Source organism: Peromyscus maniculatus, chromosome 14 (genome assembly GCF_049852395.1).
Source record: "Peromyscus maniculatus bairdii isolate BWxNUB_F1_BW_parent chromosome 14, HU_Pman_BW_mat_3.1, whole genome shotgun sequence".
Taxonomy (NCBI): Eukaryota; Metazoa; Chordata; class Mammalia; order Rodentia; family Cricetidae; genus Peromyscus; species Peromyscus maniculatus.
This window is the reverse complement of record NC_134865.1, coordinates 53,283,336-53,296,287: the sequence shown is the minus strand read 5'-3', so window position 1 is coordinate 53,296,287 and position 12,952 is coordinate 53,283,336. Positions and strand designations below refer to the sequence as shown.

Below are 12,952 nucleotides of genomic sequence, written 5' to 3'. Positions count from 1 at the left end.
ACCAGATCTCATTACAGATGGTTGTGAGCCACCATGTGGTTGCTGAGGATTGAACTCAGGACCTTTGGAAGAGTAAGCAGTGTTCTTAACCTCTGAGCCACCTCTCTAGCCCAATTACGTAGGTTTTTATTTACTAGTGATCAGGTACAACTGAAGCCATATTAAGCCACCTGTCTGGCAAAGTGGCAATACTAACATGCATTCCCAGGACCAGAACAAGACCGACTATTTGGGTTCATCCTTACCATGTTTTTATTAAATTAAAAAAAAAAAAAAAAAGTATGGTGCCATACCCTTTGAAGCACATGCTCACATGCCTGCTAAAGCAGCAGGTGGTTTGCTCAGGTTTGAGGTCAGCCTGAGCTACACAGTACCTAGCAAGCCCAAGTTTTCAACCAAAAAAAAAAGTTTAGGTACATAAGGGCAGTCTAACACCATCAATTTGGGGAAGGGCACAAAAGAAAGAAAAATTGAGGCCATTAGCTACACAGTAAGTTGAAAGCCAGCCTAGGATATAAGCCAGTATCAACTCACCACAAAATACCTTTCAATTTGGAGGTTCATCTGTTCAATGACTTCTCTAACATCCAGCTACCACTGTGCAAGATGTGATTAACTAATGTAAAGATCTAGCATTCAGGAAAGGCTGAACTGGGACTTCAAACTATCCTTAGAAGTAGATGAGGCTGGGGCGGTGGTGGCGCACGCCTTTAATCCCAGCACTCAGGAGGCAGAGCCAGGCAGATCTCTTGTGAGTTCCAGGAAAGGTACAAAGCTACACAGAGAAACCATCTTGAAAAACCAAAAAAATAAAATAAAGAAATAATAAGTAGATGAAAGGAAGCAACTTGTCTTGAGACTTCTAAGGCTGTGTGGCACACAAATTTGAAGTACAGCACTCAAGAGTCAGTGGCAGGTGCATCTGAGTTAGGCCAGCACATAGCAAGCCCCAAACCAACCAGGCCCAGACACAGTGAAGCCTTGTCTCAATCTCACTGCCTAACTTCTCAAATCTCAGGTCTTAGCATTCACTTCACCCTGATGCAGGTCTTAGGAAAGAGAAGGCTAGATTCTGTCAGTGTTATGGCAACAGCTCCCTAAGTAAACAAGCACACCACTAGTCCTAGATCTAGCCTGTTGTAAGGATCATCTGTCTCATTCTCTGACTGGACCTAGCAAGTAACCAGCCTTCCTAACAAGGCTTATCTTTTCCCAAACCTAGTCCCAAATGCCTGCCCTCACTCCCAAACTTTGTGCAAGCAACAAGCTCCTTTTTCCTACTTCTATTCCATATGGCAGGAATGAGTATGCTCGTCTAGTCCTGAGGTATTAATAGTACTAGAAATGCTGGATCCTAACAACTGACCCCTTAACTTGTCCTTTGAAAAGCCCCTAAATTTCCTAGGTGGTAATGCAGTTGAGGATTCACTCAACATCAAGCACTCAGGTTCTGCTATCCAATACTTACCAACCTAGCACACCTGGCAACTAGGCTTTCATCAAGAAGAAAACTCACTTACAGGGCAGCTCTCCTTCTCACAGAGATAGACCTAAATGACTACCTATTAAAACTGGGCTAGAGAATGGGTAGCTAATTCCAGTAATTGGAAACAGAGGCTAGCCTGATCTACAAAAAGCGAGTTCCAGGACAGTCAGGGCTACATAGAGTAACCTGTCTCGAAAATCTAATACATGCATATAGTTTTGTCTCTCAGAACTGAGCCCAGCACATGAAAATCCCTTAAAGCTCAATCACTGAGAAATTATGACAATTCCAACTGTGTTACATCTGTCAAGAAGCCAAGACAACATCTGCACTGGATCTTAGTGTTTATCAAAGCACTGCCCATTCTGCTCTTAGGGTAAGTAACCTGATGGCAATACAAGTCAGGTGGCAATTGGAAAGCATGGAGGAACAGAAATAAGGTTAACTGCCATTCAACTTAGTTGTCAGTTTTCAACTTAGCCCCTTTCACTAGCTTCAAACAGCAAAATAAACTCGCAAGCCCATACCACGCTACTTCAGGGTTTTACATGTGTAGTTTTAACTTAGGATATGGAATAGAATAATAAACCATACAGGACTTCTTGAGAGAAAAAGACCAAAAGCAGTTGTATAATACTTGATATATTTTATTATCAATAACAAACAGCTGCTTTAACGTCTGTCTACAGCTGCTAATAATGGGTGAGAAGACACCCTGACCCTAACAAGGAAAACTCATATTAAGCCTTTATATACAAGCAAATTAGAGCTCTTTTAAAGTGTCCAAAGCTATTAGTTTAATTGAGTAATTAAACTAATCAAGTTAACGTATCTGAACAATGAACTAAAATGTTCAAAAGGTTTTCTAGTACAAAAAATTAAATGCTTTAGTTATAAAAGAGCTCTGTCAATATACACAAACTATATACTTCAGACAGTCACAAAAGTGTGAGCAGAAGGCTTATCAAAAGACATTTAATACAATTAGTTTTCAACATCCCCTTGGTGGTCCACATCTACAAAGAAATCCAGCCCAACCCCCTCCAAACCCACCCCCACAGAAAAGCACATACTTACCAGAATTTTTAGCAAGTATGGTTTGGGAATTTGTTTTGTTTTTTTTTTAAAAAAAAAAAGGCCCCCAGGGCAAGTTATTTACAGTTTAATTGCCACTGTCAACTGATCTGGACCTGGACCGAGATCGGGACCTCTGGCGATCCACAGATGCTGGAGACTTAGATCTACTTGAAGAACCACGTTTCTGGCTCTTCTCAGGCACAGGAGATCTACTACCAGAACGAGACTTGCTCCGGCTCCGGCTCCTGCTCCTTGAGCGGCTGTAAGACTTGCTCCTACGGGAACGAGATCGGCTCCGGGACCTAGAGGAACTCCTGGTCCGAGATCGTGACCTGCTTCTTGACCTGCTAAGAAAAATGGGGAGGAAAGAGAGAAGAAAAGACAATCAACCTGTATGACAAAGCTCTAAATATTAAGTAAAACTTTTGGTTTAAAAATATTAATAAAGAATACCTGTGCCTTTTGCTTCCTTCAATTAATTTGATTTTTCTCCCGTTAATTTCCTTTCCAGAAAGCTTTTCAATAGCATTCTTTAAGTCACCATAAGAGGCAAACTCAACTACCCTAAAATGGGAGAGAAAAAAATTCCTTTAAAGCCTATGTATCCAACAGCCTTGTAGACTGTCTACACAGATCAAGACAACCACTGAGTCCATTCCCTGCTTGCCCATTATTGCTGATGATATACACAGCACAGCACGGTTCTGAGGCAGACAACTGTTTCTGTCTGGCGTGTCTCCCCATGTATTGTCAAATGTGTAGCAGTATGCCAAGTCCCTACTAAATGGCAGTATCAACAATCAAATCCCTTGTGAAAAAACCTGTCCCCCAAAACTGCCAAATGCAAAACTACCACAATCAAGCATGTACATGCGTATTTTGGATCTTAGCAATGTCACAATGAAATTGCCAAAGTAAGCAAAAGGCTCAACTCCAGTGCATACTCACCCTTCATTTAGTTTAGGCCGATGTGCATCCGCAAAGGTTACTTCCCCAGCTTGTCTCATGAAATCTTTGAGATCCTTAACACAAGACAATTATGTTAAGGAGAGAAAGGGCAAAGTGACAGACAAACAACCACATGGTATAAAAACAAGACTACTGGAAGAGAAGTTGTTAGATAAAGTACAAACATGGTGTACACCACACTTGTATTCTATCAGAGTTCAAAAATTATGCCAGGGCACGAAATAAGCAAATAGCATATTGCTTTTAAGCAAAATGCTAGAGGAAAATTCCCATTCTTAACATTATAGTATTAGTTTAACTGAGCTCAATACAAAAGGGGGGAAAACAAAAAAAAACAAAACAAAACAAAACAAACAAACAAAAAAACCCAAAAAGGAACAGTACATGTTTTAAAGACTAAAGTAGTTTTATATATATGGGAAAAAAAAAAAAACATTTACAAGACACCAGTTATTTTGTGCCCCATATGTCATTAAAAAAATTTACTTTACCTTTATTAACATTTCCCTAGGCTAGTCAAGCAGCAAACCATTAAGCGGTCGGAGAAACCTTCATGACATAGGCCCGACTGGCTCTTCGCCACCCACTTGAAGGATACTACCCAATCGATGGAAGCCTTTAATCGCACAGCCCTCCCTATTAGCAGACTACTGGCGATGCAGACATGTTTTACTCTTGTGCAGTTACCAAGGACCACTTTACTGCGATCAGGATTCCAACGACCAACTAATTGCGTATCTTTCAACTCTTTCGACCAGGACCTCTTATTCGGAAGCGTTACAGGAAGACAGCTCTCAACTTAGGGATCAGATCACGTTATCAACGTTCTGGGATCGCTGCAACCCGGCACTTCAAGTAAGTGCACCGATTACGTCTAGACCGGCAAACACAGATCTAGAGGTGGCCAACTGATCACTGTAGGAGCTGACTGGCAAAGTCAACCAGGCCCAACCAAGAGTGACCAAGACAACGATTAGGATAACCCACAGGCACTCCTCGTCATAAGGCCAACGACACAGATAGGCTGGCAAATAAAGGGTTTAATATTTGGTTAAAATTGATTTTTAAAAACATTGAAAAAATAACCTCAAAACAATTACATTTGATCACTAATATTAAAATCTGAAACATCCCCCAGTTACATTTAATTAAAGTTTAAAAGTATAGTTCAATTAAATCCATTAATTTAAGATAAAAGTTTTAATATTAATTAAAACATTAACTACCCATTAACATTTTAAATGCCACATTAAAATAACTCAAAACTGTATTTCAACAAACCTGCCAGCTGACTCTTGAGGATAAATTCTCAACTATAAGTCGATTTTCTGTTCTTACAGGTGGAGCATTTCTGAGGAAGAAAGAAGCATTGTCAGATGCAATGTACCATGAAGCATTTTACTGCCGAGTTTAAGCAACCAAACAGTGATTCAAGCACCTCCATCAAGCGTCTGGGTTCTCAGTATGTGAACTAACATGTCTCAGAATAATATGCTGCTAATTGTTCCTATCCTAAACACTAGAGGCCATTTTCCCACCACATACCGTCTATCATTTCTTGGTCTTCGACTACTAAAACGGTCGGAGTACCGTCCTCTTCCTCGCCCACCTCGAGACCGAGCACGAGCATGTTCAATTGTAACTCTATGAAGAGATGGAAAATGCCTATTACATGCTTACACTACACACTTAAACACTCCACAGACAGTTTGCTCTATTATCCCGGATAAACTACCTATAAACTGATCATGCCTACCTTTCACTGCAAAGTTCTTTTCCATCAAGTTCATAAACAGCATCATCTGCATCCCTGGGGTCCTCAAATTCCTAAAATTGACATTACAGTAAAGAGCTTTTGGACATGCATTCTACAGAGTATTAAAATCATGAAAAGTGTTAGAATGAATGAGATATACCTTAAACTCAAATACATATAAACCTAACCAAGGGATGACTGGGAATGGGTTCCAGCCAGCCATTATTTTTTAATCCTTTCTTAACAGATCTCACAGACTCAAGGCTGCATTTGTCTGGAAAAAATTTACACATGAACTCAATCAGCTTAAAGTCATCGCTCATCACAAATACTCTACCTGCTGTGTGTGTGTGTGTGTGGTTTTTCGAGACAAGGTTTCTCTGTGTATTTTTGGAGCCTGTCCTGGATCTCCCTCTGTAGCCCAGGCTGGCCTTGAACTCAGAGATCCACCTGGCTCTGCCTCCCGGTGCTGGAACTAAAGGCGTGCGCCACCACCGCCGCCCGGGTCTACCCACTTTTGTTTTGTTTTTCCGAGGCAGGGTTTCTCCTCTGTGTAGCCCTGGCTAGCCTCACCCCACTTCTTGCCAGAGTTCGAAATAACTTACCACAAACCCAAAACCTCTTTTCAGATCAATGTCTCTGATCCGTCCATAACCCTTGAAGAATCTTTCCACATCCTTCTCCCTCGCTGCTGGATTTAGTCTCCCGATGAACACTCGACAGCCACTCATGATGCCCGGCTAGTGTTTCCTGTGGAGACAGCCAACCAACGGAGACGAGCTCAATGAACCGCACAGGGGAACAGACTAAGTCAAACAGGCTGGAGCACATACAAGAGCCAAAATACGTGTACCAACTACTCTGACCACAGTGCCGGGCCCCTCCCGGCCACAATCCAAATTGAGACTCAACTCTTCAAACGACCCCCTCTCTCTCTCTTCCCAGGTTCCACGCCACGGCCGACCGCAACGCCCGGCGGCCGCCTTTCCAGACTGCGCAGGCGCGCCCCGTCCCCGGCTCCCGGGGTGTCCCCCCCCCCTCCCTTCCTCCCCTCTGCCGCAGTTAGGAAACGCCGAGAACTGCGGGCGGCCGCCGGCCCCGCCCTCCCGCAGGGCCTCGTCCAATCGCCGCCGGCCGCGCAAGCGCCGCGGCCTCCCCGAGCGTCACGAGCCGGGGTCTCGCGCGACGCCGCCGCCGAGCGTGCGCAGTCGGCCGCGGGCGCGTTCGCTGCACAAAATGGCGGCGGCCGGGGCTGCGGCGGGGGAGGAGGAGCGAGCGAGCCGAGCCCAGGTTCCCCAGGCCCGGGCGAGCCGGGGCTCTGAGCGCCGCGCCTGCCGGCCGGGAGGCGACAACCCCCGGGCCAGGCCGGCCCCCGGCGTCCGGGGCCGGAGAAGCGCGCCGCTTCCCCCGACCCACGCCGTGTCGTCGTCGCCGTCCTCCCCACCCACCCACCCACCCACCCCCGGCACGCCCGCCCTTCCGCCTCGGGTCCCCGTCAAGCGACCCCCAAAGGGAGACGTGCCCCAGCGCCCACCTCAAATCAACTCGCGCTCTCTAGACGCCGTCCTCCGCACAGAGCGAAGCCCCGGCCACTCGCGGCCATGAAGAAGCCTCGATCCGAGAAGCCTTGCCCTCAAAGCGAGCCACCACTCACCTACCGGACACGGTCTGCGGCGGCTGAGACCCGGACAGGCCCGCAGTCGGCGACGGAGCTGGCGGCCTCCCGACTACAGACCCCGACCTCAGCTCCTCTACGGCTCGCCACAACTGACGCACTTAGCGGCTCGGGCGTTGCACAAAATGGAAGGAACGCGCCCGCGTCACTTCCGGGGGGCGGCGCCAGACGCTCGGGGCGGCCGCCCCCGGTTGGAGCCAAGGGACGGAAGTGCCCGCCCCAGCCGGAAGTCCGGGTGGGGCGGGGGTTTCCCTTTCGAGGACCACCCCCCACCCCACCCCCGGACCCCCGAGAGGACTCCGGCGGGTGGGAGGGCGGCGATGGTTGGCGACGTTCGCTCCGTCACTCGTCTTTGGATACGAAAAGATGTATCCGATGCTTTTCCCGGCTACCTCGAAGGTTACCAGGTTAAAAGAAACCCAGGCTTTACCAAAACACCCGTTTTTTTTGTTTTTTAATTGTATACACTTCTGAAAAATTCATTTACGCCGGGCGGCGGCAGCGCACGCCTTTCATCCCAGGCACTCGGGAGGCAGAGGCAGGTGGATCTCTGTGAGTTCGAGGCCAGCCCGGGCTACAGAGCGAGATCCAGGACAGGCTCCAAAAGCTACATAGGGAAAACAAAACAAAATTCATTTCCACACTGTCTCATTAAGCAGCCCTGGCTAACCGTGAACTCAACTGAGGTCCACCGGCCCCCGCCTTCAGTGTGCTAGAATTAAGAGTTCTGACCTACCAGGCCTGCAAATTGTTCTTAGCAAAGTGCTTCAAGGCAAGAGTGTTCCTTGAGGCTCAAGTGAATTCCTCTTTGAGTGCTGGGGCTTTGGTTTGGCTAAGTCTAAGGAGCAGAATCGTTTTCTGTTGGAGGGATTTTAATGATGAAATAGTGAAATTGAGAATGTGAGTAGAAACGCCCCTACAGTGAAGTCATAGTGCCCCTCTTAGACTCAGCTTGCTGGAAAAAATTTCAAGTTGTTTTTCAACCCAAATGACCGCTGTCCAGTCCTTTTTGTTCAGGTTTCTGTGAGATAACACGGAAACCGTCAACAGTTGTTCAGAAACGGAGAATGTGCTTCCAGAGTGAAGCCGTCCACATCCTAACTCCATCCTGCCTTCCCCAACCCAGTGAGGTCGGGAGGTCTAGAAACTTGGGCAATAAAAGACAATTTGTAGTGAAAGGGCTACTTTTCTTTAGTGTTTTTATCTGTAACCCAATGCATCACCTCGATTTTAAGATGTACCTAGAACAGAGTCACAGATTGTCAGGGTTACAAGGAGATGATTAGTAACTGGGGAAGCAGAAGAGCAACCCCAGCTCAGACCTCAGGAGCACTTGGGACCTTGATTCATTCCCATGGGATAAGCTTGTCTATTCAGTTAGCGATGCAAATAAAAACAGCATCAGTGGGTCCATGAAAAACTTATAGTTAAATATGGTGTGAAGAGCTAAAGATGGATTTAAAACAAGGCATATATTTGTTCAAAATTTAAAAGCTTACTAGAGAGGGCTTAGTAGTGAAGAGGGATGCTGTGCGATTAATCAGGAGAGGAGTTCAAATGCCATCACCTCCTTGTCATTCCAACATGGCAGCCCACCTGTAACCTCAGCATGCGTCCATGAAGCAAGCCAGCTAGCTGGACTAGCAGACTCAACAAGTTCTGAGATAAAGTGAAAGACCTTGCCCATGTAAGATAGATTGTGATTGAGAAAGATAAATGAGCTTAACCTCTGCCCCCCACACAAGCAAAAAGGCATACACATGCATGTACAACACACACTAAAGAACACTACGTATCATTCCAGAAATGCCTGGGAGAAGGGACAACTATTTATAACCTGCATTTGTTGTTGTTGTTGTTGTTTATTTGTTTTTGTTTTTTTATTCCCCAAACAGGGTTTCTCTGTGTAGTTTTGGAGTCTGTCCTGGAACTAACTCTGTAGACCAGGCTGGCCTCAAACTCACAGAGATCCACCTGCCTCTACCTCTGAATGCTGGAATTAAAGATGTGTGCCACTGCTGGATGTTGGTGGCGCTAGCCTTTAATCCCAGCACTCGGGAGGCAGAGGCAGGAAGATCTCTGTGAGTTCGAGGCCAGCCTGGTCTACAGAGTAAGTTTCAGGAAAGGTGCCAAAGCTACACAGAGAAACCCTGTCTGGGGGCGGGGGGGAGTGTGCCACCACCACCCGGTATAGACCTATGTTTGTATAAACATTTTTCTCCCCCAAGTCATACTATAGGTGCCTGGGCATCTTTTCCAAAGACATCCAAGCAAATAACATATCTTTACTAGAGAAAAAAAGATGCAGAGATCACAAGTTAAGAGGAAGTTTATAATCCACACATCACAGATCTGCTAGCCGCCTCCCTCTTCCCAGAAATCGGGTGACACACTCCTTGAAGCTGTAGGGAGTTGATAAGAAAGCTTACTGTAGCTAGGCATGATGAATAAGCATGCTTTCAATCCCAGCGCTTGGGAGATAGGAAGGAGGTTCTTTTGTGACCACATAATGAGTTCCAGCCAACAGCAGCACCAAAGAAGGGGGGGGGGAGAGAAAATGTGTTGATATGTGAAAATCACATTATTTCCTGGTGGTGCAAAGGCTCAAATTCAGGGCCTCATACATGCTAAACAACGGTTCTACCCTTAAATTACAACCCCAGTCCCTGGACATGGAGGGGCACATCTTTGATCCCAGCATAAGGGAGGCAGAGGCAGGCAGATCTCTTGAGTCCAAGACCAGCATAATCTATAAAGTCTCAGGACATCTAGGGCTACACAGACAAACTCTATCTGAGGGAATAACAAAAAACAATTGTTTTTTGTGCTGGGGTGTAGTTCAGTAGTAGAGCACTTGCCTAGCTTGTAAGAGGCCCTGGGATTCAGTCCTCCACACAGGAAAACAAAAAGATAAGAAACCCTGTCCCCCCAAACAAAACAATGTATTATTGCATTTGTACTGGAAAAAACATTAAGCACCCAGGAAAATACAGCAAAATATAACCAGATGTTAGTTTGGTGAGGATAGATTGGGACAAGATAAGATTAGGAGTGTTTTCTTTTTTCAATAATTTTCCCTCCTGAATATTTTTCTTTTTATAATTGAAGTAAATATCTTTGAAAAGTAAAGATGGAATCAACTCTGAAAAGACAAGTTGGGGTAGAACATTCATGGAGCAGCTTAAAGAGTCTAGTGTCTAGGGCTTTGTCAAATAATTTTCTAAAGAGGGCCAAAGAGTAAATAGTTTCAGCTTTGTGGGCCACATGATCTCTGCTGCAATTACTCAGGCCTGCCATTTACAGTAGCTCTAAACAGTAAATAAATGAACAGAAGCCCCTGTGTTAGAAACAAATTTAACTTGTGGATACTGACTTCTAAATTTCATCAATTTTTGAGGACTGGGTGGGTGTTTTTTTTTTTTTTTTGGTTTGTTTGTTTGTTTGTTTGTTTTTTGAGACAGGGTTTCGGTGTAGCCCTAGCTGTCCCGAATTCTCTCTGTAGACCAGACTGGCCTCGATCTCAGAGATCTGCCTGTCTCTGCCTCCTGAGTGCTGGGATTAAAGGCGTGCGCCACCACTGCCCTATGATGCAATACACTGTTAATACATCTAAAAAGAAAAAAAAATAGATGTAATATTTTTAAATCTCTACTCCTAACTTTCAAAGGAGTAACATTACTAAGCATTTAATTTTTTTACAGTTATGTTTTCAAGATATGTGCCATCCTGCATATAATTTTGGTATCACAATGTTTTTGTAGAATTGTGTACATTTCCATTACTTCTGTTTCAATATATTCATGGTCATGTGCAGGCGAGTGTCTGCTGCTTTTCCACTTAACCTCACACTATTACATTCCTGAGGGAACTACTCATTCTGACCAGATAGTCTGCTTAATTTCTGTTTTGTTTTGTTTTTGACAGTTTCCTACATATCACCAGATTCTTAAAAGTCCCAGAAGTAGGGGGGAAAAAAAAGGCAAGATGGGTGTGGTGTCACATGCCTTTAATCCCAGCACTCTGGAGGTAGGCAGGTCTCTCTGAGTTTGAGGACAGCCTAGTCTACATAGAAAGTTCCAGGCCAGTCAAGGCTACATAGTGAGAACCTGTGTCAAAACAAAACAACAGAAGGTTTCCTTTCTTCCAGTTTTTGATACAAATTTTATTTCATTATTTTTAACTGTGTGTGTGTGTGTGTGTGTGTGTGTGTGTGTGTGTGTGTGTGTGTGTGTGTCACTGGATCCCCTGGAGCTGGAGTTACAGGCAGTTGTGAGCCACCATTGTGGATGCAGGGAATCAAACTTGGGCCCTCTGGAAGAACATGTTTCTAGCCACTGAGCCATCTCTGCAGCCCAAATGACGTCTCAAAAGAATAACAATCCTGAAAAAAATGCCTTTGGGATTTTAAAACGTTCAGGGGTTTGCCTGGAATCCCCACACCTCAAGAGACTGAAACAAGACAATTGCCAAGCATTAGAGTTCATACTGGGTTAATAAAATGAATGAGACCCTGTGTCCAAAATGAAAATGGCTGGACATGGTAGCGCACCCCTCTAGTCCCAGCACTTCTGAGACAGAGGTGTCAAGTATTCATGAGTTCGAGGCCAGTCTGCTCTACAGAGTGAGTTCAGGGTCAGCCAGAACTACATAGTGAGAGCATCTGAAAAAAAAAAAGAAAGAAAGAAAAGAAAAGGAAGGAGAGAGAGAGAGAGGGAGGGAGGGGAGGAGGGAAGGAGGGAAGGAGGGAAGGAAGAGAAAAATGTTCTGTTTTTGACTCAGATTCACCCCTACAGGCCTATCTTTCTCTTGTTAAATGCTGATTTTTTTTTTTAATTAAAAATACCTACATAGTATTTAAAACACCCAAGGCACCAGAGTCATACGATACAGACGTTTCAACTGTAGACCACAGTATTTGAGAGTGGCCCTCTCTGGTTATGATCAAGCTGTTTTCTCTGGGTTGGACATCGCCATCTAGGATAAGAGCAGCTCTTGATCACCTGCAAGGGGACTCTCAGGGGACTAGGCCTATTTACTTCTTAAATGGAGGGATGAGGGACGCTCACAGAGCCCCTCTCTAAGGTTGTATAAGTAGTAAATAATTACTAGGGAGGAGGCTTTCTGGTTGCAGCTGCCTTTGAATCACGCATACTCCCATAAGTAACCCCAACAAGTTCATTGGCTCACCAAGCTGGGGTTGAGTGGGCTCCTTTCTTTGGTCCACTGGAGCCCTTTTGCTTAGGTAGGTAGATGTTTCTATGTCTTGACCCAGGAAACATCGCACAACAAAGCTGAAAATTCCTATGGCCTAGTGAGGTGTGCAGTACTGTATACAGCACTTGATCACGGAAACAAATGACTAGGTGTTTAGTGTTGTGCGTTTAGAGTGTACCTCTACTTACTTTGTTGAAGGTATTTTACTGTGTGTCTTAGTTTGCTTTCTATTGGTGTAATAAAATACTAACCAAAAACTTGGGAAGGAAAGGGTTTATTTTAGCCTACAGCTGACATCAGGAAAGGAAGTCGGGGCAGGAACTGAAGCAGAGGCCATGGAGGAAGGATGCTTACTGGCTCGCCTCCAGGCCTTGCTCAGTCTCCTTTCCTAGACAACCCGGAAGCACCTGCCCAGGCGTGCCTCTGCCTACGGTGGGGCTTGGCCCTCCCATATCAGCCATGAGTAAACACAATACCCCGCAGACTTGTCTACAGCCTAATCAGGTGGAGGCATCGTCTCAGTGGAGGCTCCCTCTTGCCAAATGGCTCTAATTTGTCTCAAGTGGGCAAAAAGTAACTGCCCCCCCCCTCAGGTAACTGCCTACCATGTCACATGCAGCAGCCCACACACCTGTTCTTCCATCTAGGTGTGTCTAAGTGTGTGTGTTGGGGGGGGGGGGCAAAACAGCTTGACCACACAGCTGCCATGACAGGCTTACTGGCAGAGACCACCCAGTCCCCAGGAAAAGCCATCCGTTGACCCCACCCAGTGAGA

The 12,952-nt window shown here is 45.5% G+C and overlaps 1 protein-coding gene across 7 annotated transcripts; it reads right to left on the bottom strand.

Moving 5' to 3' along the window:
• Nucleotides 1-2,112: 2,112 nt before the first annotated feature.
• Srsf5 (serine and arginine rich splicing factor 5) lies at nt 2,113-7,085 on the bottom strand. Of its 7 annotated transcripts, none has more exons than XM_006973090.4 (8): nt 6,947-7,085; nt 5,894-6,038; nt 5,289-5,359; nt 5,078-5,176; nt 4,814-4,883; nt 3,512-3,585; nt 3,017-3,127; nt 2,113-2,910 (listed from the first exon to the last, which is right to left on the bottom strand). In XM_006973090.4, the coding sequence occupies exons 2-8, from the start codon at nt 6,017-6,019 to the stop codon at nt 2,649-2,651; spliced, it is 813 nt and encodes a 270-aa protein (XP_006973152.1). In that variant the 5' UTR covers nt 6,020-6,038; nt 6,947-7,085; the 3' UTR covers nt 2,113-2,648. The 7 variants fall into 7 exon arrangements, with proteins under 7 accessions (XP_006973152.1, XP_076407078.1, XP_006973153.1 ...); XM_076550963.1 differs by having other exon boundaries at nt 2,113-2,907; XM_006973091.4 differs by having other exon boundaries at nt 6,943-7,082.
• Between the last annotated feature and the right edge of the window lie 5,867 nt (nt 7,086-12,952).